The 25,919-nt window shown below is 38.3% G+C and overlaps 1 protein-coding gene across 1 annotated transcript in view; it reads left to right on the plus strand.

The window, feature by feature from the left end:
- The first annotated feature begins 1,428 nt into the window (after positions 1–1,428).
- Pus10 (Pseudouridine synthase 10) overlaps positions 1,429–25,919 on the plus strand; it is a 106,310-nt gene continuing 81,819 nt past the window's right edge. Inside the window, 3 exon segments of the mRNA XM_067134881.2 lie at positions 1,429–1,581; positions 1,679–1,798; positions 1,884–2,194. Coding sequence (XP_066990982.2) covers positions 1,438–1,581; positions 1,679–1,798; positions 1,884–2,194 — 575 coding nt within the window. The 5' untranslated portion in view covers positions 1,429–1,437.

Consider the following 25,919-nt stretch of genomic DNA (forward strand, 5'->3'; position numbering starts at 1 on the left):
AAAGACAGTGGTATTGAGATATTAACTTCGAAGTTGCTAAAGCAATTCTGGATAAATGAATGAAGAATTATTTAAAAAGTTATTATTCAAAGACTGAAATTAGACATATAAACAAGGTGTGAAATGGAATGCTGTGAAATGGCTTGATCTTTCATTTATGCATTACTTTTTTAGCTTTAGCATACCTGCCTGAAATCTTACGGTTGGATTTGTCTTTTTTCTTCATTTAAAAACAATGTATCATCACATTAAGACATTTGTCAATAAAAATATCGGCATATTCCTTACACATATGATTGCAATGAATTAACATTTAATAGCTGGACAATTTTCCTCTTAACATGAAGCCTACTAACAGAAAGAAAATCTATAAAATCCTGGCTTTAATCTGAGAAGAGGGATAAAAGAAAGAAAAGTTTGAAAATGTTGTCGATAATGATGCTTTGAGGAATATTTACGTACAATTAGAGTAAAAATGTAACATACCCTTGGCTTAGTAGTCGAGGATTTTTAAAGTCGCTGGCCTGGAAATGATCTGAACAGATCTTATAATTCTTATACAAGCGTAACGTCCCTTCTTTCTTGTACACTTTATCCAAATCGCTTCTGTGACATTTCAAAACCCACAGATCACACCTACAACAACACATCGGTATTGAAGGTTAACTGCTGCACTATACAATAAAATATGCGTATTATATTTTAAGCCCGTTAAAACATGGGTCGAGCAGGTCAGAAGATTATGAAGTACTATAAAAATCTCTGTCATTGGAAGAATATATATGCAAACACAATATTACTTACATATTCTTGTCACGAGGGAACCTGAAGAACGAGCGCGCATTTTTCTCTACTTCGTAATTACTGCAGCCAAACACAGCTCATACCTTTCCCCTCATGTTGAGAGGAGATATCAAGGAATGACACACGCTACTATTTAATTATTTCAACCCACTGAAAACGCATAAATAACACCAAAAACTTCACACAAAAATACACGTGCTCTTATGACAGAATCAGTACCGTTCAGGTCTATCCGCTAGAGTGAGCTCCAGTAGCTGTCCCTCGATATCTCGCTTAGTGTCGTGTATTGTCAGAACAGCTCCTATGAGGTCTAGCCATCTAGACAGAGATATTTATATTAATAGCCTGTTTGAAATTTCGGAAGAAGTCGGTGGCTGCTGGTTTAACTCAGGCAATCGGTTGTATTATAGCCCCAGTTTCTAGCTTCTTCTTGGGGAGACATATTGTTCATCCAGTCGGTTTCATAAGTGGCCGGTGGCCGATTTAGGGCAGACCAAAGAGAATAAGTACGGGACAGACATGTCAACAGTGCTCTCGACTGGACTGTCATCATATCCTCTCCAAAGAGAATGAGTTTATGACGTTTATGAGCACTTCCGTCACGTTCTCTTTGCTTCCTATGCTTTGAACAGTATGGCGCTAAATGATACCACGCACGAGTTTCGTGATGTTTATGACAGTTTGCGTACTATTGGATGTTGTAAACGATGTTGCTTACGTTATCTGGGTGAAAGGGACTCAGATGCATACAGGAATGTTGAAGAATGGGTTGAGAAGGTACTTCTATTCTGGTATTAATGTCAGGCTATTAAGTGAAACCTAACCTATATCATAAAGAGGACATGTTCTGTTTATTACCTTTTTTTCTTCTCAGAAAGGTTTTGAAAGTGGTAGAGAATCAAGCAATGGGCCAAACTCAAAAGTCCCTAAGCACAATCCTTGTATCGCTTGCCTGGGTCTTTTGCAAGGATCAGTTGAAAATACAGTAAATAAGGTAGGCAATGTAATTTAATATTTTAAAGTATTAACATTACTTTTTTGTGGTAGGTTTTACTGTACATATTTCATGCATGTTTCAGATTTCTACAGACGTCTTGGCGGCTTCGTACGACTGTGATATATTCACATGTGCTGTATCCCTTCCGATTAGTTTTCAACTTCGGGCTCATTCATTATGGATTTACCTGACGGATAAGTTTCCTGTACTTTTCTCTCTCTCCGAATTACAACAAGAGTCTCATGTGACATCTGTTAAGGAAGTGTGGAAATGGATAGTTGCACCACTTGTAGCAGAAACTATAGGCAAAGAATTTGATTCTGGATTAAAGAGTGATTTCTTTGTTGGTGTGAACGTTTCATATGCTGATGATGAGAAGGAATGTGCTTGCTTGTAAGTGTTGGAACTGTGAACCAATTTACTGCTGACAGTATGTTCGGATGGGATTGGTAGGTGGGTGTATAAATTGGCTATGACGGTGAACCCATGTGAAGTAAGTGGAGGAGAACATATCACCAAAGAGATAGTTGTTGGATTCTGTTGGTGGTGCTTGGTGCAAGTTGAGGAATATTGAAGCACTCTATTCAGTCTTACAGTTTGAATGCTGTGGGGGGGAATGAATAATGCATCCGCTTAGTTGCTGCCTTTTCATTTGGAAGGCTGAGATTAGAATCCTGGTGGATCCTGGGTTGGAATTTTCACCTGAAAAATCATGGTAGTGTCAGGAAGGACATCTGGTCTTAATCTCCTCCCCTAAATGCAGAATGGGCCAGGATGGCTCCAGTAACCCTAGAAATACATGGGAAGTAGAAATATAGAGTCCGCCCCACAAGGATTAGGCTATTACATAATATGTTAGTTTCAATGCTGCTGTTCTTGCCTAGAAATTATTCTGGAGGAGAGATGTCTTCATTACGCCTGCCAGGGTCCAACCTGCCTGCCCCTAGAAGTATATTTTCTTTTATAACCTAAAGTAGTGGTCCAGGCGCCATTATCCACTGCTTCTACCAAGGATTACGGGCATTGGCTGAAGTTACCAACCACTGCAAAAGAAAATAGACTAAAGAGGCCTGTGAAGTTTGAAAGTGTTATGGCGCCGGACGGTAACTTTACACTTTCTCTATAAGCGCTACTAGCGGAAACCTAAGTATTAAGCAAAGGACAGTCACTTCACATGCGCCACATAGTGATGCCTCGTGTTATTAACATTGCAGGGCAGACTCTATAGTTTTGCCGTTAATCCTGTGTTCTGTAGCAAAATCTTCGCTTGAAGTCAACTTTATTCCTTGGTTTCTCTTATCACAGACTTTCTCTCTCTTCAGAAAAATCCTAGCTTCTAGGCACTAATGCCAATCATGTCTGTCTGTTAGGTCATCAGCCCAGAGGCCTGTGAGCTTGCATCCGGGAGATCATGGGTTTGAGCCCCACTGTCGGCAGCCCTGAAGATGGTTTTCCGTGGTTTCTCATTTTCACACCAGGCAAATGCTGGGGCTGTACCTTAATTAAGGCCATGGCCGCTTCCTTCCATCTCCTAGGCCTTTCCTATCCCATCGTCGCCATAATACCTATCTGTGTTGGTGCGACATAAAGCAACTAGCAGTCCAGAGGCTGGTTGGATCCTCAAATAGCAGCACCAAAGGCTATGTAGTTATAGGGAAACAGCAAAAACCAATGGCAGAGCCCAAATGAGGCGTACTAGGCAAGATGAGGAGTGAGGTAGTTTGCCATTGCTTTCCTCACTGAGCCAGAATGTGCCACTGCAGCACGACTGACCCTATGAGCAACACCTTTCATAACACTCAGACACTATTTGTGATCTGAATGTCATTATTCAGCACCACCCATACCCTAGCAACTTCCATATTGTCACAGCCATGGATGAGACTGGAATTTCAGTGGAAGCTACACTTTGCTCTGGCCTGTGCCAAGAGACGGATACGAAAGTACTGCATCCATCAAGAAATGGTATAGTTCCAAATAATATACTGGTAGTTACACACACTCTGACAGACTCAACAATTTCACAAGTTACCTTTTTCTACATTCACGATGACACAGGACTAAAGTTTAAAGTCACAATTTCACAAGTTGCCTGTTTCTACATTCACAATGACACAGGACTAAAGCTTAAACTCGTCTTAATTTCTTATAGGTCCACTAGTAGTAAAGCCTTTATAAATGAACTCCATAATCCTTTAAATGTAACTAGCACACTGATATCTATTGCTTGTATAGCTCTTTGAAATTATGAAACATTAAGTCCAACTAGTGTCTTTTTGGTCTCTACTTCTCTTGCCCCCTGTGATAAAACTTGGCTCATTAATCCCCACAGGAATGTGCCCTCCTCCATTAGCCTCACATGACCACACCACTGAAATGAAATGGCGTACGGCTTTTAGTGCAGGGAGTGTCCGAGGACATGTTCGGCTCGCCAGGTACAGGTCTTTTAATTTGACTCCCGTAGGCGACCTGCGCGTCATGATGAGGATGAAATGATGATGAAGACGACACATACACCCAGCCCTCATGCCAGCGAAATTAACCAAGGATGGTTAAAATTCCCGACCCTGCCGGGAATCGAACCTAGGACCCCTGTGACCAAAGGCCAGCACACTAACCATTTAGCCATGGAGCCGGACGACCACACCACTAAAACTCCTGTATACATACTGCTTCATCCAGTGTTTAATATCTTGCATTGCTTTCACTTGTTCGTGCTAGTACGATTCGCACAGCCTTGATGTCGGTAAACCCATTTTATATGCAAGATGTCCTGTCTAATTGAGAGAACTTTAAGCAGCCATAACAGGTGTAGGCTCTCGCACCTAGGCTACTATACACAAACCTTTTCTTGATGCCAGGTTTTACGGGGGTGAGGAGTAAGGAGGGAGCTCTCCCGGTTCTGGTTATACTGCCAACTGAATGGAAATGAAATCTGAATTGAATCGATAATATGATCGATCATTATGAATTTTCTAAACTTTTATTATCTTAAGCCAACAACTGTGTCACACACACATTATATAACATTTCTCGATGTGAATGTTGTTCCTAGCATGAATTCTATAGTACTAGTACGTAAAGTGTACACCAGATGTCTCACGGTGATGCATAACCGATTTGTGTTTCAAAGGTTGCCGATAAGAATTTCGAAGAAACCAAAGTCTACCGATTCAGTACTAGGGAACTCAGGTATCAAGAAAAGGTTTGCGTATAGTACCTCTGCATGATGCTTGTTTGTTTCTTGGGATTTAGTACTTAGATCAACCTCCCGCTACCAACTTCGGGTATCACCATTGGATTGTTTAGAGCATAAAGGATTTCAGCCAATGACTGGCTGTTGACGTGAGTATTGTGGAAAGTATCACACGATTTTCGGTATTATAGGTAATTTTAGGGAGGGGAAGATGGGTCGCTGAGTTTCAATTCCTGGCATTCGCAATGAGAACATCATTCTACAAGTCTTATGAGGCGCGATTTATATGATCCATGTTTGAAGTAATGTTTCTTTTTAAAAACGTTTAAGAACAGGCTAGGTAAACAATTGATAAGGAATCTGCCTCCTGGGCGACAGACCTAAATGCAGATCATTGATTGATTGAACCAGGGAGAATACATATCCACTGAGCGAGTTGGCCGTGCAGTTAGGGGTGCGCAGCTGTGAGCTTGTATTCAGGAGATAATGGTTTTGATCCTGCTTTTGGCAGCCCTGAAGATGGTTTTCCTTGGTTCCCCATTTTCACACCAGACAAATGCGGAGGCTGTACCTTAATTAAGGCCACGGCCGCTTCTTTCCCACTCCTAGCCCTTTCCTATCCAATTGTCACCGTAAGATCTATCTGTTTCGGTGCGACATAATGTAACTTGTAAAAAAAGAAAAAACGGAATATCTATCGTAAGTCTTGAAATGGTTCTCTCATTTTAATTTCATTTTCCTACTTAGTATTTAACCTCTCAACTGATGTTTAAGTCATAAAATACAGTAATTAACTTGTTTACCACCATAATCAGCAGTGTAGTTACCAATCATTCATTGGGAATTATCACTATGTAACAGATATCTTAATTAAAAAATCCACTTAATTTCTTTTCAATTTCCTAGATTTGGAATTGCAAGTTTTTGACACAGCTGCTAACACTTAAGTCATCAGCAGAAACCAAATTGCTCATACGAATTCTGTCCACCTTTGTCATTTTATGCTTTTTGGTGAATGGTGAGAATCGTGTGTGTGTGTGTGTATATATTTATAAGGAGCACTCGAATGAGTATTAAGTTTGTTGTGTTAATTTACATTTTGCTGTATTCTTTTAGAGTTTTTAAAATCTGTTTTTGCACTTTAGCAGATGGTAGCGGTTGCACTTTTCCTTACACAATGTACAAATACAGTCATCTGTTGGGTTGTGGAATTTTGTCTTTGCGCATAGTTTGTGGTGGAAGCCATGTATCGCATATCGTGTTATGACATCTTTGTCCTTGAAGTTGTCTGGTCCATTTACGATCGATCATGGCGTCATTGTCGTAGAATTCGGGGTCTATTTCCATGTGTTTCTTAAGTTTTTTCTGAAGCTCTTGGAATGGGCCGGTAGTTGGCAGTGGTAGATTGAGTCATAGATCTTCAATGAAGTAGGTTTCCAATGCCGGTACATAAACAAGTCTGGAGGGTGCCAGTTTACCTACTCCTTGGCCTTCTTGAGGAATCTTGCTTTGACTCTTTCTATCATCTCCAAGTCACCAATTGTCAGGTTGTCCCATATTATTTTGATTCCGTATGTAGCAGTTACGGTTATTGCGGTCTTGAATAAAGTCATCGCTGTGTTAAGGGATAGCGTAGATATGTTTTTGATATTGTGAATGGCTCTGATTGCTGCTGTCATTCTATGGCGTGGTTATTGAAGGATGTCATGTTCGTTTGGAACGTGATGCCCACATATTTGAATTTCTTGCCTATTTCTAGTGTTTTATTTTTTAATGATATAGAGTCATCCTTGGCCGTGTTGCCACCTTTTCTGAACACCATCTGTACTGTCTTTTCCTAGTTAATTTCAAATTTGTTATCTGAAGTCCAAGCTTCTAACTTCATCATTGTCGTCTGTAGTTCTGCCTTTGAGCTCGATCCCAGTGCCATGTCATCAGCGTACATTATTAGAGTAGTCTCAGGAGAGTCCGTCATTATTTGTGTGATATCTGCCGTTGCAACGTTGAATAGTGGCGGACTTAGGGGGTCTCCTTGGGGTACCCCATTTGTTTGAATTACTTTCCCGGATGAGGATGCTCCATCTTCAATTTTGATTAGGTTGTAGTGTAGTATGGTCTCAACGATTCTCACGAGCATGTTGTCACCAATAATTTGTTTTAATTTTCCTATCAGGATATCTCTGTCGATAAGATCAAAAGCCTTCTTATAGTCGACAAAGATGGCATAGTACTTCCCTTTTGGGTGCCCAGTGCCTCTTCTACTTTTTCTTTTAGGTATGCTGCGGCTTGTAACGTGCTTTGTCCTTTGCGAAGCCTAGTTGGCATTCTGGTATGAATGGGTCAATTTCGTTATTCAGGCGATTCGTTACAATAGTTACAGATGCTTTGTATAGATTGCTTGTATATGCAGTCCAAGAGACTAGATTGCTCTTATCTCCTTTTGTTTGTGGAGTGGGTGGATTATAGCCATGGTCCAATATTCAGGGAATATTTCTGTTATCCAAATTTTTGCTAGAGCCATGTGTAGGGAGGTCAGAACCATATTGCTGGCATATTTTTGCAAATACCGCTTCACCTTCTTCGCAGGCCTTGTAATTCTTTAATGCCTTGAGTGCTGCTTCCACCTCTTGGGCTGTTAGGGGTTTTGTGTGTTCAGGTGTTCATTTTTAAAAATTCCTTGGGGCCTTTGGAGTTTAAAAGTTTATTAAATTTTGGTGTTTTTCTTGTTACTATGTACCATTTTCCCATCCTCGCTTTCCAGCATCATGGGGGGAGTCATATTTTTGTAGTTGTCTTCCAAAGATTGTGTAATAATCTCTAGAATTGGTTTCGTGGTTTGGTTTCTTCTGTTGAGGTGATTAGATATTTCTGAGATTGGCTCTTGAATTGCCTGATAATAATTTGCGTGATTTTTTTCTGATAGTTTTGAGGTTGATTAAGTGGATTTAAAGGGGCTAAATTTTTTAGCTTGTTTGAAAAATGGTATCAGTTCATCGTTATTGTCTGTTAATATTATGGCTCTTGTATTTTTGTGATATTTGTCATTTCTGATTAATTGGTGTGGGTCATAATTCTCCTTATCTTTGTAGGTTTTCTGTTTCTTCTTCTTTAGAGGAGTGAATTTAATTTTGATTTGGACTATATAGGGGTCTGAACCAGTGTCTATTCCTCTTAATACTTCATTGTGGATTTCTCTGTGGAAGGACTTGTCCATGCATTCGAGATCCAGCTGCCGTTTGACCTCCTTTTGTGAAGTATGTGGATTTGGAGATGGGGTAGTGATCTCTGCAGAGTTCAAGTCTTTGGCTATTCCTATTTGTGTATTTATATGGAGACTATTTTTCAGTTTATCTTTGTATCTATATTCTCTTCTTAGCTGGACATTGAAGTTCCCTAATATGTTCTCCTTGTTTACTGTCTATTCAAAGAGATTCCAAAACTTTTCCTCTTCTTTCCTGTACTTCCATAAAAATAGTTCTCATTAATAGGGAAATGGGTATTTATGGTAGATTACTTTTTTTTTTTTTTTTTTAAGATGCAATTCTTGGCTTGAAAATCAGTTATAGAACCTCTTCAAGGAGATTCCAAAGCTTTTCCTCTTCTTTCCTGTACTTCCATAAAAATAGTTCATTAATAGGGAAATGGGTATTTATGATAGTATAAATTTTTTTGTTTCTTATTAAGGTTAAAGTTGCAATTTTTGACTTGAAAATCAGTTATAGAACCTCTTATTCTTACATTTACTATAAACCCTGTTCCAAACTGGGGACATTGTTTCATGATACTTTGTTCGGGTAAATTCTGTACCCTGGAGATTTGAACGGCTCTTCTGTCATGTTTCTTACCTCCTGGAGCCCCGCTATTAAAATTTTCTGTTTGTCTAAATCGTCCATAAAGTTCTTGAGTTTTCCAGTTTTTAGTGGAGAATTAATTTTGTGTGTTGCAATGTAGTTAATTTGATTATGTTTGATCCTGTTCTTGGGTGCTGGTGTATGTATGAGTGATTGCAAACATTCTGATTCAATGCTGCCTTCTAGGTGGCTGCCGACTTAAGCCGATGTAGCCATTTCTTGCTTTCTTATTGGGCAGGATGGTGAAATTATTTTTCCAAAAGATCTTTCCATATGTGACTTTCAAAGGCAGTCAGCCTTGAGTGGGGAAAGTTCTGGTTGTTAACAGAAGAATTCTGATTTATGTCACCTTCTGGAAATATCCAATATTCCAAGGGCTATCCAGCTGAACCACATGGAGGCACAAACCGAAAATAATGTTAAGGTGTTGAGTTTGGAGAATTTCTTTTTGGTTCTGGAATTGACTTAGCCTTATGATCATCATCATCATCATGATCATTCTTCTTTCAATTTTATGACTGCATAGGATCATTTTAATCGGTTCATTATCCAAGTCTCCTTGAAGGGACTTGCGTTCCTTCCAGGACTTTTTCATGTGTTCTGATCTTCATGCCCTTGCTGGTGTTAAAAATATTTGTGTTGTGAATTTCTTTCTTTACAGTCCTGGAGTTTTTTTTGTTTAATTTTATCTTATCTCTAGTGATTTCTGGTAAAAGTCAAATTTCCGTCAATCCTCTCTTTTTCTCTGATCCATTTGCATCCTGTTGTATTTTTTGAATCTTAATTATACTGTACCAGTTGTTTCAGAAGTCTCGAATTCTGCTGTCTCATTATGTGTCAAAGAATTCCAGTCTCCTTTTACGCATAGTATCAGTAATGGGTTCCTACTCTTTGTATACGACTTTGTAGGGTACTATTCACTGTTGTCCTTCTTTCTGGTATTTTTTGTTGATGCAGGTTCTTCCAGTTCTTCTTTCGATCTTCTGGAGTCTGTCATACTTTGATTGCTTGTTCATATCTGCTGCAATTGTTGCTTCATGTTTTATAACTATGTTGTAGTGTTTTAGTTGTGTGTGTATGGATACCCTGTTTTTTTGTGGATGTCTTATGTTAAGTTTTTTGTTTTATGTAGCCAGTTTGTTCTTATTTGAATCAAGGTTATTTCATTTAGGTTGTTTGTTATTATTTCTCCTAGGTATTTGAATTGGGTGTCAATTTTTATTTCATTACCATTTATGCTTATTTCTTTTAATGATGATGGTGTTTTGAAACATAATATCTGTATTTTAGAATGATATTTTCAGGCAACAATTTTAGTTGCAATGTTTTGAAGTTCTGATATCTTTGTTTTAGCTTCATCTGAATCAATTGCTACTAATGCCAAGTTGTCAGCAAAGCCAGGGCAGGTTGTTTTGATTTTCCTGCTTATTTTTATTTTTGGAGGTCATTTCTTAAACCTTTCCCTCATTACCATTTCTATAGCGCAGTTGAACAGGAACTTCACTTTTGACTTTGTGTTTGTGTGGGTCATTTTTATCATATTTATTAATTTGGGGTGTAGTCTGAGGTGTCTTAGAATTTTCAGTAGAGATTCATTGTGGATGCAATTGCATGCTTTTTTGAAGTCTATAAATGTTATCACCATATCTCTGTTTCTTCTCTTGTAATCCATTATTACCTTTAGACTCTTGATCTGGTTAGGACACCTCCTGCAGAGTCTGAAGCCTTGGTATTCTTCTAGTTCCTTCTTGAGTTGTAACCTGATTCTGTTAAGGATGATTCTTGAAAGTATTTTGTACGTAATGTCTAGGAGCGAGATTCCCCTGTAGTAGTTTGGTTTTGTTTTGTCAGCTTTTTTTGTGTAGTGTGTGGATGGTGACTGTCATTCAGTATTCTGGTCGTGTTCCTTCAGTTCATAAATTGACATTAGGGAGGCAATTTTTGCCGATCTTCTTGCATATTTCCAGATTTCTGCAAAGGTCTGATCATTTCATTTCACCCAGTGCTTGGTCAACTTCTTTTATTGTAAGTGGGGTCCGACTCATTGGCTGAATGGTCAGCGTACTGGCCTTCGGTTCAGAGGGTCTCGGGTTTGATTCCCGGCCGGGTTGGGGATTTTAACCTTCCTTGATTGATTCCAATGGCCCGGGGGCTGGATGTTTGTGCTTTCCCCAACATCCCTGCAACTCACACACCACACATAACACTATCCTCCACCACACATAACATGCAGTTACCTATACATGGCAGATGCTGCCCCCCTCATCGGAGGGTCTGCCTTATAAGGGCTGCACTTGGCTAGAAATAGCCACACGAAATTATAATATAAGTGGGGTTTCATGTTTTCTGGTGATGGTGTTATTGGAGTGTTGTTGTCCAAGTTAAGAAGTTCTCTTGGTTCCTCACAATTTAGGAGTTTAGTGAAATATTTAGCTAGGATTTCCACATTGTCTTTTGCACCGTTTGGTTTATTAATGTTCCCGCGGTGACTTCCTCTTTTGCGCCGCGTTGGAGCATTAATTAAATATTCACCTGTTAAAACATTGCTCCGGCTACGAAATTCACAACATAGGGTCAGGAATCATACCTAGACTCTGTATTATATCATTTATGGATAATTTATATGAAAATAGGGATATCATGTATGAACAAGAGCAATAACGATAAGGTGCATATTTGTTTCTCAGGGTAAATTACTTCCATTATATTCCCATATACTCTAGATGAGTCGAAGGTTCCGTTGAAGAGTAGCTATATGTTCAATCATTCATTCAGTTCTCATACATTTAAGTAATTGCCTGATCAACGCTTAATATTCGGCATAAACAAATTCAATTGATCCATATATTATCTTATTACTATGTACAATAAGTTACTTTAAGAATAGAAACGCAATAGTAATACTATATCTAGTTTATTAGCATGCTAATATATTATAAAGTGGAATCTCAATGCATCTATCGGCAATAAAGAAAAGAAAGTCGTACGAAATTACAAAGATCATTCTTAAATTCTTGACTTCTGAGATAAACATAGTTGAGAATCTTTAAATTACCATTATATTTGTTTACATTTACGTTAACCTTCAATAATATATCATATTTTCAGTATTTAAGCTGATTTATGGGAAAAGGTAGGGACCAAAACTTTATTCATCAAGGGGGAGTGGAATATCTTCCTGTTATTACTGTTTGGGACTGTCTTTGGGGCATCATTTGGGTTTTCATCTTTCCTTTTGGTCTATTTGTCTGAATTTATTTGGATACTTGTTTGGATTCTCACTTCTGACTCATCACGTCACGAGATAAGTATTACGTTGTTTAAATCTGGGTTCAAAAAAATACCAATACAGTTATTAACATTCCTATCATAGCTAAAATTGAGTAAATTAAAACTGTACACCATCATATGTACATAATAAACCAAATATCCTTTCTACAGAGTGCCATAGATATAATAGTATATCAGTCTAACCTGCGAAAATCGTGCCACGTGAATTCCTAATCATATGCCAACGTATTTACTTATATTCTCAAATATCTTTTCGCTGTGCCAAGATTTTGTCAAAGAAAACCATTCTTCATATTAGCGTTGACGCGCTGAACTTCTCAAATATATATACATGTGAGACTCCATTTTATTCTTGTATATTTACATTATGTAACGTATAATAAACAAGTAACCTATCAATACCTTCAGCTTGAAAGTCACTACGAAACATATCATGTTTGGATCAAGTCATACACTCAACTTAACATGGCCTGAATCCTTCACTTGCAGTGCTAATTCTAATATAATTATTACATGTAACACAGGAACTCGCAATTCAATCAGCTATCCCTTACTCATGCGACGAACAGAAAACGTATCTCCTCATAATAACAACATCTTGCCATACTATTATTCCATTTCCTTTATATACCTCCATATTTAAAAACATATTCATTTAACTCCATTTAAATAACCTCTGTGTTACGGTAGAAATACTTAATAGCGTGAATATTCTTTCACAACCTGCAACTCCGTAATATTTCAACATTTCCTTACAATACAGTTATCGTACTGGCCATGTCTGCAACTCATATTGACCTCAAATATTAGGTTACGTCTTGTATCACGCATGCATTTTCTATAACCACAACTGGTTTAACGTTTCACGGTCTGCTCGTATAGATTGGCACTAAACATGCACAAATGCTTATTCTGATCTTGTTTCCATTAACCAAAAATTATCCCATAAGCACTACATTTATACTGCAGAAAATGGCACATATCATCGGTTAATAATTGGCATTTGCATTCTTGTATCCGTTCATTGGCACTAAATTTCTTACTGATAGCACTCCTGCACTCATATGAATATTTTTCATCAACTAATTTCAAATTCAATACGATGCAACTCATAATACTTATCTCGTAACGGGATTCTGCTGCTGGATTTCTCCTGGCCTAGGACATCTTGGAACAGGCAGCCATCAGAGTCCAAAGGTTACGTCATCTGCGGCTCTGGCTGGGAATCTTGGCTTGAGCTATTTTCATCTTGAGCAATCAATCCATCTGTTTAGGCTGACTCCATCTTGTCACCAGTTCTCATGAAATGACAAAAGAACAAATACATGGTAGAATGCATATTTCACTGGTGATCAGTAGGTTATTCAATACGTATTAATTGCCTTGTGGTTCTCGTATTGGTCGTAAATATCTTTCTTAATTTGATAATTTCTTTAACTCGGCCTACTTTTCGTTAATTCTTTATCCTAAACAGATATTGTTTCCCACTTGGAAACGATAAATTATGCCTTCCTTAGCATAAATTGGCCGCTATAATATTGATTTTGGCAATGTTCGACTCGGCTGTAGTCTCTTTTTGCTTCTGAATTTGGCTGTTGCAATAATAAATATTCTTCTTCAAATCTTCGTTTTTCCTGCCGATATTTTGCAGTTAAAGTCTTCGACGATGTCTGTATATTATTACTTTAATATTTAATGTTGCGCTAATCTTTTTCTTTTCCTTCAGTAGGTTGTGCTGATCCTCTTCAACTTGTAACTTTTTTCAAGGTAGTCAAGAATCGGTTCAATTCAATTTTTTTTTAATGGTCCTTCATTATTTAATCTTGAAACTCTTTTCTTTGCGACCGGTCGATATCGATTTACTATATCTCTATTCTGTGCATTTGCACATTGTCTGAAGCTATTGTACGCCATATTTGTCCATTGTGTCCATGACATTTACGGCTGCAAATGTAACGTAATGGTACACTTTATTATGTGCCAGTTACCATTTTCATTCTTCATTAGTAGGGTTGGGGATTCATACTTTTGGAGTTGCTTTTGAAAGTTTTGTAGTAATCTCTCGATTGTGTTTTGTTGAATTCTCCTTCAGTTAATTTCATTGCGTCCTTTTGGTGTTGTCTCTATAATTCTCCCTGAAGCTGGGGTGGTTTCCTTTCTGTGCTGTAATGTATTTTGGGAGGTTATTCATGATTTTTTGGATTGGCATAATAGCCATGCTTGATGTCTCTTCTGCTCTGTTTCATCACATTCGCTGTTCCACCATTGATGTTTTGTTTTCTTTTTTTTTTTCAGTTGCTTTTTGGTAAATTTCATTCTTGATTATCTGGGTAGGGTCAAATTTTCTTTTAGATTTAGGGGTTTGTTTTTCTAGTTTCTTTTGAGGAGTTAATTTATTTATGACTATGGAGTGATCCAAACCTTTGTCTATTCGTCAGAGGACTTTGACATTGTAAACCTTTTTGTGGTGTTGTGTGTTCATGAAGACATGGCTTATTGCCATTCTCCTTTAGTGTGGTCAGGGTTTTTTCATGTTTTGATCTTTTGAATTTTTCTGGTGAAATATGTGGATTCTGAGATTAAGCTATGATTTCTGCAGAGATCAACAAGTCTTTGTCCATTTTGTTTGTTCTCTTGCGGGTGGGCCATTTTCCATTGATGTTGCGATATCATCTTTCTCTGCGTAGTTGAGTGTTGAAGTCTTTGAGTAATAGTTTTATGTGGTTTTTGGGGATGTTATTTATGGTCTGGTTGAGTAAGTCCAAAAATTTCTTGAATTCCTAATGGTCTTTTGAAGAGTTATTTTTATTATTCGTTAGAGCATGAGCATATAATGTAGATTTTATTAGATGCCTTTAGAATTAGTGTTAAAATTCTTGAGGATTGTGACTTGAAATCTTGTAGGCTGACCAAAAAACCTGATTATTCACACCAGGCTGTACTTTAATTAAGGCCACGGCCTCTTCCTTCCCACTCCTAGCCGTTTCAGATCCCATAGTCGCCATAAGACCAATCCGTGTCGGTGCGACGTAAAGCCAATAGTAAAGAAAAGAAATTATAAGAAATGGGATAAGATTTGATGGTCCTTGTTCTAAATGGTATCGCAGTGGGAGAATTGAATGCTATTAACTGTTAAAAGAGAAGTCTGACATGGTTTTCCATTACCTGCAAACCGTTATTTACAAAATGGCAGTCTGGATTGGCAGTTGAAAGTAGGAAATGCTTTGGGGACATTGAGGCTTCTTTTGAGATGGTAAAAGAAGATGCCATTAGGAAGCAGGAGAACATAATGGGAAAATTATCGTCCATGGAAGAGATGATTCCTGTTATTGCATCAGCTGCTCAAATTAGAGGAAAGATGCCTGAAGCAGAAGTTCCGACTTTAAAGGCAGATGACAGAGTTATACGAAAAATTCACAAAGAAACTATAGGACAGCAGAAAGACACCAAGCCTGGAGGATGAGCGAGACTTGACAGACCAGTAGCAATAGCGGGGAAGGATAAGGACGCTGTTCTACAGAATGAACAAGAACGTAAGAATATGGATAGGAAAGGACAGATAACTATGAGAGATGAGCCTTCATCCCTTAAAACAATACAGAATGAAGACATGAAACGACAGCCAGGTGCTTGCAATGGCACCGAACAGAGGATGACCCAGGATCATGGACGAAAGTGGAGAAAGGGTCAGAATCTAAAAGGAGTTATAGTAAACAAGGGACACGCCCAACTGAAACATGTTTACTGAAAGTGGGAGCACATATTGTGTGGTTTTACGTGGGTAAGTTACACCATTCAACTGGAAAGGACACTGTAGTATCATTCCTAAGAGAAAATGGATTTGATGACAGTATCTACTGTGAGCAGTTGGAAGCTAAGGACATTTAAAGGTTTTTTCAGTCAGAGCAATTTTTTCAACAAGTAACAAAAAACCCGAATAAGATCAAAATTACCGATGAAGAAGAGCAGTTAACTACAATTAAATGCTTGACATGGAACTTAGAGCGCCTAAGAAATGCAATAGATAGATTGTATAAAGACTTCCTCAGAGAATACAACATAATTATCCTAACAGAAATATTTCTCATATCTGATTGGTCACTACCTTGTCTGTATGCAGTGCATAGTTTTGCAGAACAAGGGCATTTGCAATGTCCTAAAAATGGCATATCCTGCCTCCCTAGCATAAGAATGACTCCCTTTAAAGTTATACATAAAACCAGCAATATCACAGGGATTCAGATGCCATGGGGTATATTTATAGGGGCATACTTCCAGCCAGAGCCAAACAAAACTGACATTATAGACTACATCAGCGAGGTACTATCAATAGTTCCAAAGATGGAGCATGTGGTAATAGGCAGCGATCTGAATTGCAGGACAGATCAGCCTACAAGTAAATCTCTGATGATAATTAGATACACGGTAGGAGAAAGAGTTTCACTGCTCAGGGATAAGACCAGCAAAACATGCATATGCAGCAATGGAAGTAACAGTATATTCCTCAGCAACCTGAAAGGCATGAACAACCATAAAACCATAAAACAAAGACCTTAAGGAACGTTAGTATACAAAAGGATCTGTCAGTAGAATTGATTTTGGAATTTTATTCATGACTAGACAGTATGCAAACCTATTTCAGGATATTAGATTTGGAAAAGATGGAGACAGACTCATTTACATTTTAAGAAATTCTGAACACTATACATGTTGGAAATATAAAAGAAGTTGGTTGTATTATAGTCTTAAAGACTTTAATAGTATTGAATAGGTGGTTTTCAATAAATTTGATATATTGAATTCCAATACGGTCAAATAAAAATAGACAGGAATCATCTCTTCTATAGACGGTAATTTTCCCATTATGTTCTGCTTCCTAATGGCATCTTCTTTTACCATCTCAAAAGAAGCCTCAATGTCCCCAAAGCATTTCCTACTTTCAACTGCCAATCCAGACTGCCATTTTGTAAATAATGGTTTGCAGGTAATGGAAAACCATGTCAGACTTCTCTTTTAACAATTAATAGCATTCAATTCTCCCACTGCGATACCATTTAGAACAAGGACCATCACATCCTACTCCATTTCTTATTATTTCTTTTGTTTACTATTTGCTTTACGTCGGACCGACACGGATTGGTTTTATGGCGACTATGGGATCTGAAACGGCTAGGAGTGGGAAGGAAGAGGCCGTGGCCTTAATTAAAGTACAGCCTGGTGTGAATAATCAGGTTTTCTGGTCAGCCTACAAGATTTCAAGTCACAATCCTCAAGAATTTTAACACTAACTCTAAAGATATCTAATAAAATATACATTATATGCTCATGCTCTAACAAATAATAAAAATAACTCTTCAAAAGACCATAAGGAATTCAAGAAATGAAAATAGTTACTTGTAATGAAAATAGTCACTTGTTACTCAGAATGTTTCAGTGCCAGGAAAGAAGCATTATCAGCCTTAGTTAAGGTTCAGCTCCAACATTTGCTTGCTGTGAAAATGAGAAACCGTGGTGGGACTAGGTCTCGAGTTACAACTCTCCATATGATCCAGTGAGGTTTCCTTTAATGTCATGGTGGGTCCCCTAGCCTTTGTAGGTCCCCATGCAAACTGCAAGGTAGCAGCTGGTGACCGGTGGTTCCTCTGCCTCTTCCGCTGTTGGGATATTGCCAGTACCATCTTCCGCCTTCCTAGCTATTGACCATTCAGTCCAAAGTTGTGTTTGGTCCGTGAGAGCTATTTCATTTTGCTCAAGTCTGCCAGCAAGCCGATGAGTACCCCCCTATCCACCACCTGGGACGTACCACGTGGGAGTAAATCAAAATCTCTTTATTTGCAAATGAGGTGTCTACCTTGGTGGCAAATGGTACACTAAAATTACATTATTGTCAAGCACTAAATATTAAATTAACAAGAGAATAAAATTTTCCTATAATATAATATTATATAATTTACGCTAACAATTTTTTCCATTAAACACACAGCTCATCCTTAATAAATTTACATTGTTTACAAAATTCTACTTATAATATTTCCTGTACTACTTACAAATATAGTCAACTGATATACAGGATGTGGAATTACTTCAAATGATACTGTACAACTGGTATGAGATTAAAATTTACATTGTATTTATTTACTTTTTCTTTTCTTTACCCATTCTGGAACCTAAGTAGCATAACGACCTGCTGCGTCTTAACCAGAGCCCCTTTTACCACCACTTTTCAGAGTTCCTGAAGGGCCTTCACAGCTACCGTAGCGGTCCCAGGGCCCTCGAAGTCCCCACTGTACTTCACCCCTACAGACAGTCCCCTACTTTGGCTGTCCAGACTCCTTAGACCAGGGGATGGAATTAATTTATTCACACACATTTTTTATTTACATTAACCTGCACTGGTCGAATGCCCTCTTCATTTATTTTCTCTGTTGCTGTTTATTCTCTTTTTGAATATCTGTACAGATTTTGGAAAAGGATCAAACACTACCCCTGGTAAACTGTTCCACTCCTTCACACCCTTCCCAATGAATGAAAATTTACCCCAATCGCTTTGGCTAAAATTCCTTCTAATTTTATATTTGTGATCAGTCCTGCCGATATAATTATTTTCCAACTGAAGCCTCTCACGGATATCTCCCCATGCTTCTTCTCCTGTATAGGCTCTATATAATCCTATAAGTCTAGTTTTCTCCCTTCTCTTAAAGTTTCTCACCTTAGTTCCTTTAACATTTCTGATACAATACTCTTTCTCCTGAAATCCCCTGTTACAAATCTTGCTGCTTTCCTCTGCACACTATCTATTTCTTTTATTAGGTATTCTTGGTGACGATCCCAAACACTGTTTGCATATTCCAATAATGGACAAACCATACTTAAGTAACTTTTCTCTTTTAATTCTTTATTGCATCCTTTAAGTAGCCTCATTATGACATGTAACGATCTGTATGCTTTCCCAACAATGTCATCCACATGACCCTTCCCATGAGTATCACCACTTTCCCTTCTACTACAGCATAGTGGGTTTGTTGTTATTATTATTATTATTATTATTATTATTATTATTATTATTATTATTATTATTATTATTATTATAAAGTAAACTCATGCCCTCATCTGATGGTGGAGCAGCTCTTTTCTGACCACACCCCAATGCAGGTGAGCTGCATGTACCATTTTAACCACATACCAGTCTACCTGCCGTTCTTAAATCTCTGAGAGTACTGGGAATCAAACCTAGTCCTCCGAAGGTGGCAGTTAATAGCGCTAATTGTTAAGCTTCGTAGGTGGACCATTATTATTATTATTATTATTATTATTGTTATTAGTTTCGTTTCAACCACCTGTGGGTTGCGATTGCACAACTTCCATCAATTTCTCAAGTTCTCTGTCTCTTTCCTCTTTTGTCAGTACTCCTTCCGTTGGCTCACTCTTGCTTGTTCTTCTGAGAATACTGTTCTTTCTCGTTTTCTCATCGGACAGATCCTTTGCCTCCGCAACCTTTCTTCTGAAGACTTATCTGTTTCATACATCTTCTGCTCTGATTCCACACTTTTCTAGATCCCAATGGACTTCTTCCAGCCATGAGACTTGTGTTTTTCTATTCTGTGAGCCTATCTGGTTCACTTCACCTCACAATACTGTACTCTGCCCCATTGAGGTCATAGCGAGTGTTGTTCCTACTCAGTCCTGTGCAATGACTGCCTGTCCTCTGCATTGGACTTGCTCCCACAACCTTACCCACTCATATGAATTATAGAAGCTTCTTATCCTCTTGCCTCTCTGTCTTATCTTATATTGTGCCTTTGTAAAAAAAAGAAAAAAATGGGAAAGAAATGGGTAGCAAGAAGGGTATTGGAAAGAGAAGTTAAGGGAAAGAGACCAGTTGGAAAACCAAGAAGAAGGTGGATGGATCAGATTTGGAAGGACATTAGAGAAGCTGGATTGGATGCCTCCTTACTTTCATCTACCCTATCCGACCTGCCTTGGTCAACTCTTATTCTTTTCTGACCCCAGGTATTGCGTATGGAGGCCTAGGGAGTCTTTCGTTTTCAAGTCGTTGGTGGCCCTTGTCTTTCTTTGGCCAAAACCTTAATTTTTTCAGTGTTGGATCCCTTCAGTTTTTTTATTTTTTTCCTGCTGATTAGTGTTAATAGAGGATGGTTGCTCAGTTGTACTTCCTCTTAAAACAATAATTAGCACCACCACTACACCTCTTGTCATTAAATCATTAAAAACTGAGTCTAGCCATTGTTGCCTAGATCCCCTTCTGCTTCTCTTACCCTCCATGGCTAAGTGCATTAATCTCCTATGTAACTTGTCCTCCTCCATTTGCATCCCATGATCCCACCACCAAAACCATTTTATATGCGAAGCTTCATCGGTTTGTTTGTAACTTAGCCTTTATTTCCCCCCCCCCCCCCAAATTCTGGATACCCTCCCACCATTGTTCCCATCTGTTTGTATCAACAATCATTTTCATTACTTCCACATGCCAGGTAACTTAGCTGCCCGTACCGTTGCTGTTTTATGCAAACCACAGTTTTATATGACCTGAAAACATCTGCCCTTCTGGTATGCACAGTAAATACAGTAAAACAGATACAGTAAATTTTGGACAGTTCAAATGTTTTTAATTCAAATTTGTCTTTAATTCAGACTTTTGCTTTATCCCTATAATTCTGTATTTAAACAATGTTAAAAAATCATGAATAATTCAAATTTTGATTTGGTTAATTCAAAGATTTTATGTGCATTCTTTTTATAAATGAAAATGAACTTTACTGTATAACTGTAGTTTGTAGCTGCATTAGTGTTCTTTTTCCGGGAACAAGCGAGGCAATGTTGGAATGTGGTCAGTTCACTGTCCTCTCCTCTGCTCCACGTATGCTTTGCTTTGTTTGGACTTGTCAGCACTGCTTAGTCAAGGTTGAGTCACTCAAGCAGAGTAGTGCACAGTTAATGAAGTGATTTCCTTATTGTGAGCTGAAACTGCACTGTGTTTTATCAGTTTAGTTTGTTCATGTTTTGTGCATGCATCGTTATGTCATCGAAGTCACTCACTGATACGTCATTATTGGGCCGAATAGGTAGCGGTTTATTTATTTAATTGTGTCAGAAACATACATTATATCTTACAATAATATCAGGACAGTAACAAATGTGGTACTATAACCATTAATTATTTATGATGATGGCAGGTAACGATGTGATTAAACTCTACTTAAATACAAATTTAATTAAATGTGGTGTTCGTTGCCATAAGACCTATCTGTGTCGGTGCGACGTAAAGCCCCTAGCAAAAAAAAATAAAAAATAAAAAAATAAAATGTGATGTGACCAATATGCAGCTAATTCACATGCTTCCTTGGTAGCGTCGATCACATTCTGGAGAGAGCAAGTATTTGGACACAAGTTACAAACAAGAAGATGGCTCATTGTCTGTTCTTCAGCACATTCACATAGAGTGGAGTCACAGACAAAACCCCACTTTCTCATGTTGGTCTTTGTTCTTCCAACTCCTGAATGCAACCTGTTGAGCTTCTTCCATGTTGACCAGCTCTGCTCGTGGCTTGAAGGAAGTCTTTCGGAAGGTGTCAACCATTCTGAAAGGTGGCTGGATCTGGAATGCCATGAATTCACTGTGAAGTTCAATGATGGCTCAGTGAGGCTTTCAGTTGTATGGAGAAAGCTTTTCCTAGACTTGAGTCGTTGGGTTGCTGGTTGGTACCCATATAAAGTATGAGTCGTCAGGTTCAGTGCTTTAGATTTCTCCAGTCTGGATGCACACTCATGACGAATATCTGGAGGTGGGACACATGTTAGACAATAAACTTTTATCAAATGGTGTAGATCTCAAACATCCTGTAATGAGACTGCAGGTCTCATTTAAGGCAACATTCTCTTAATTAGCATGACTAGACCTACACCAGACAAGGCAGGCATAGTGGTGATAAAGGAAGTTAGAAACGAAATGGAAACCGCTAGGGATTTCTGAATTATCTCTAACACTTGGTCAACTTCTTAAGCCAGGCTGAGTAACTTAGACGGTAGAGTGCTGGCCTTCTGAGCGCAACTTGGCAGGTTCGATCTGGCTTAGTCTGATGGTATTTGAAGGTTCTCAAATACTGTAAGTCAGCCTCACATCGGTAGATTTACTGGCACGTAAAAGAACTCCTGCAGGATAAAATTCCAGCACCACAGCGTCTCAAAAACCATAAAAGTAGTTAGTGAGACATAAAAACAATAACATTATTATCATCAACTTCTTAAAAAAAAATTGAGCAGTGAGAGTGAGAAAGATCAAGAGGACCAGAGAATCCAGATATGGACAACTGCATACTGAAATAGTTCAAACAAGTGCACAACAAAGATGTTCCAGTGTGTGGCACTCTTCTACAAGAAAAGGCTGAAGAATTCATCTCTGGATGGAAGAAGAAAAATTTTCAAATCTAGCACAGGGTGGCTGAATGGATTCTAAGAGCAGAACAAAAATTCTCTCAAACCTGTGTGTGGTGAATGTGGTGCTGTTGATGAGTTTGCAGCAGAAGACTTGGTAATTATTCAAGACAAAGAACCAAAAAATATCCAGTGTGGATGAGACAGGTCTTTTTTTTTTTTTATAAGTGCACTCATGACAAAACTCTTGCATTTAAAAATGAACAATGCAAGAGGGACAAGCTCAGTAAAGATCAAGTTATACTGTTAGTTGGAAGAAATACAGATTGTTCTGAAAAGCCACCATTTTTGTTTATTGGAAAATCAGCCAATTATATAATTTTTTAATAATAGAATAGCACACAAGTGTGCAAAGTTTATTCCTTGCTATATTCCATTATTGACATTCTTTTTGCACAATTGCTGAAATGATGTCGATTACACTGTTTACCACACAGAATATACATACAGTTTATAGAGGGCTCATAGAAACCTTTTCGTGTGCATAATTTATGATGGAAACTGTGAATTGCTAGTCTATTTATTGGGCTCTTCAAGTCATCGTTCGGTCCGGTCCAGCTCCTGTTGATCATAGCTTCAGTGGAGTAGAATCTTAGATCTATTTCCTCTCTTGTCCTTCTTCTCATTTGTAGGAATTCTGTTTCCTGTTTGACAGAAGGTAGCTTCAGTGTAAGTTCTTCCATACGAAAAGGCTCTTGTGCCGGTACATATGCTCTTCTGGATGGTGCCATTTTTGAAATGCCTAAAGTTTGTTTGAGAAATCTGGCTTTCACGTTCTCTATGAAATTTAAATCATTTAATGAGATAATCCCAAATTAGTTCCAAACCATAAGTGATTACTGGGGCGACCTTTACTTGGAGGGTATTCCTGTGGGAAAAGACAGTTTCGTAGGGTCATGTATGTCTAATGGCAGCCAGGGTCCTTTCCCTTATATGGGTCTTAAATGATGTTAACGTTGGCTGAAGTGTGATGCCGAGATATGTAAAGGAGCTCACCATCCTCAACTCCTCTACTTTGTAAGTTATTCCGTCACCTGCTGGTAATCTTCCCCCATTTATAATACCAATATAATGGTCCCTTATTGGACATTGTAAATTTTCCAGCTAACTCATTCCTGGTTGCCAGTGTTTTGCCCCCGTGTGCTAGATTGGGCTTATCAGTTGGTACCTAGCACACCTACCAAGACGCACGGCTAGTGCATACCGTGGAGGCCATTACGTAGGCTACTTGAAGCCACCGACAGTGCCAATGCACTATGAGAGACTTTGTCTCACTACCAAAAATTGATGCCTGCTTGGCCATCAGATGATATAGATGTTGATTTCCATAGGAAATCTGAAATATTTGTCCCGAATGAATAAATTTATAATACCAATATAAATGGTCCGTTATTGGACATTATAAATTTTCCAGCTAACTCATTCCTGGTTGCCAGCATTTCGCCCATGTGTGCTAGGTTGGGCTCATCAGTTGGTACCTAGCACTCCTACCAAGACGCATGGCTAGTGCATATCATGGAGGCCACTGCGTAGGCTGCTTGAAACCACCGGCAGTGCCAATGCACTATGAGAGACTTTGTCTCACTACCAAAAATTGATGCCTGCTTGGCCATCAGATGATAATAGATGTTGATTCCCATAGGAAAATATGAAATATTTGTCCCGAATGAATAAATTTATAATACCAATAACAATATAATTTATAATACCAATACAATTTACTTATTGTGGAAAATGTGGAGGTTATTTTTTTCCCCCGGCTAATATGACCTCAGTTGTTCAGCCCATGGACTAGGAATAAGAAAACATTTTAACACATTGAACACAGCGCCTGAACATTGCTTGGGCTCCATCATTTACTGCCATATACAGTGCCCAAGCAGTGGTCAGGCTTGGTTTTCTTTACTAATAAATTTTCACATGCTGGAAATATGTCGTGTGTCTTTCCTGGTAAATATGAACGACAGGATTACCCTTCCGCATACTGATGTTAGGTGGGAGCACTGACTCTTTCTGGATAGAATATGAATGCTTGTTTTGAACAGTAGCAAGGATGTGTTCCGTGTGCTTTGTTTCCCTGCTTGTTCGTGCAGTGGTGCCATGGAGTCTTGATTCTCTCAGTGATAGTGTGATAGAAGTGCTATTAATCTGCCAATCACATTTTTTCTCATGTAAGCATAGTAATACTAATGTAACAATATTAGATGGAAATATGAAAAAAGCATTACATTGTGTTAAAAAATTCTACAGATGATTGCTGGTTGAAAACATTCTTACTGGAGATTTTGTTGGCCGGAAGTTTTTACTTCTTCAAGCATTTTCGAATGTGGAAGCAAGAATGGGACAAAGTGACAGACAATACCATTGAGAATTGCTTTAAGAAAACTGGATTCTGTAGGAAAGAAACAGAGGGAGGAAGTGATGAAACTGTGACTGATGCTGTGTCTGCTGTTGACAGCTCGGAGAGCCTAACTCTGAATCCAGCCATCTCGCAAGAGGACTTTGTCTGTGTGGATCAAGATGTGGCAAGGTGTGGGGAGCTACCGACATCCTCTATGAGAGTTGTTACTTGTAATCCTCTATGAAGTCGTCAACAGCAGCCAAGCTGAGGACCCAGGCGATGAAGATGATTCTCCAGAGGCCAAGAAAAGGCCTATCCAAGTGCCACGGAAGTCATGGAACACATTCGAGAAGTTAGGTGATTGTTTTTAAAAGTCACAATAATGTGATTCCATTTTTCAGTTGTTAAATCAATCATACACTATGACCAAGAGACTGAAATGCAGGAAACAGTATCTGTGACATTTTGAAGAAATTGTAATACGGTACAGTAGTATGTCACTGAATACAGTAAATTAATTTGTGAAATACATTTTATACAGAATATGTTTCATAATGAAGTTAAGTGCTATTTTTTCCATGCTCTATTAAGAAACATATTTAATTTGATTTTTTGGATTTGGGTAAAATTTTTTTTTTTGGGTCCCTTCATCTTTGAACTATGCATATTCCACCATATTTTTGTATTTACAGCCTGTGCAGAAATAGGAAACTGTATGTCATCTTCTTCTTCTTCTTCAAAGTACCATATCAGGTCCTCCTGACATTGGCGATTACTTTAGCAAATGTTGTGCGATCTCTTGCTAGATGGAAAAATCTTTCAACACTGTGAATTCCAGTCTATTTTTTGATGTTTCCATGCCATGATGTTCGCCTTCTCTTGACAAGTCTTTGACCTTGTATTACAGTCCCCTGTAAGATTAGGTAATGTTCATTTCTGAGGATGTGGTCAAGGTTGCTTGAATGAGTTCCCAACTTGCCCTGCCCT

This window comes from Anabrus simplex, chromosome 1 (assembly GCF_040414725.1).
Source record: "Anabrus simplex isolate iqAnaSimp1 chromosome 1, ASM4041472v1, whole genome shotgun sequence".
In the NCBI taxonomy this organism is placed as follows: domain Eukaryota; kingdom Metazoa; phylum Arthropoda; class Insecta; order Orthoptera; family Tettigoniidae; genus Anabrus; species Anabrus simplex.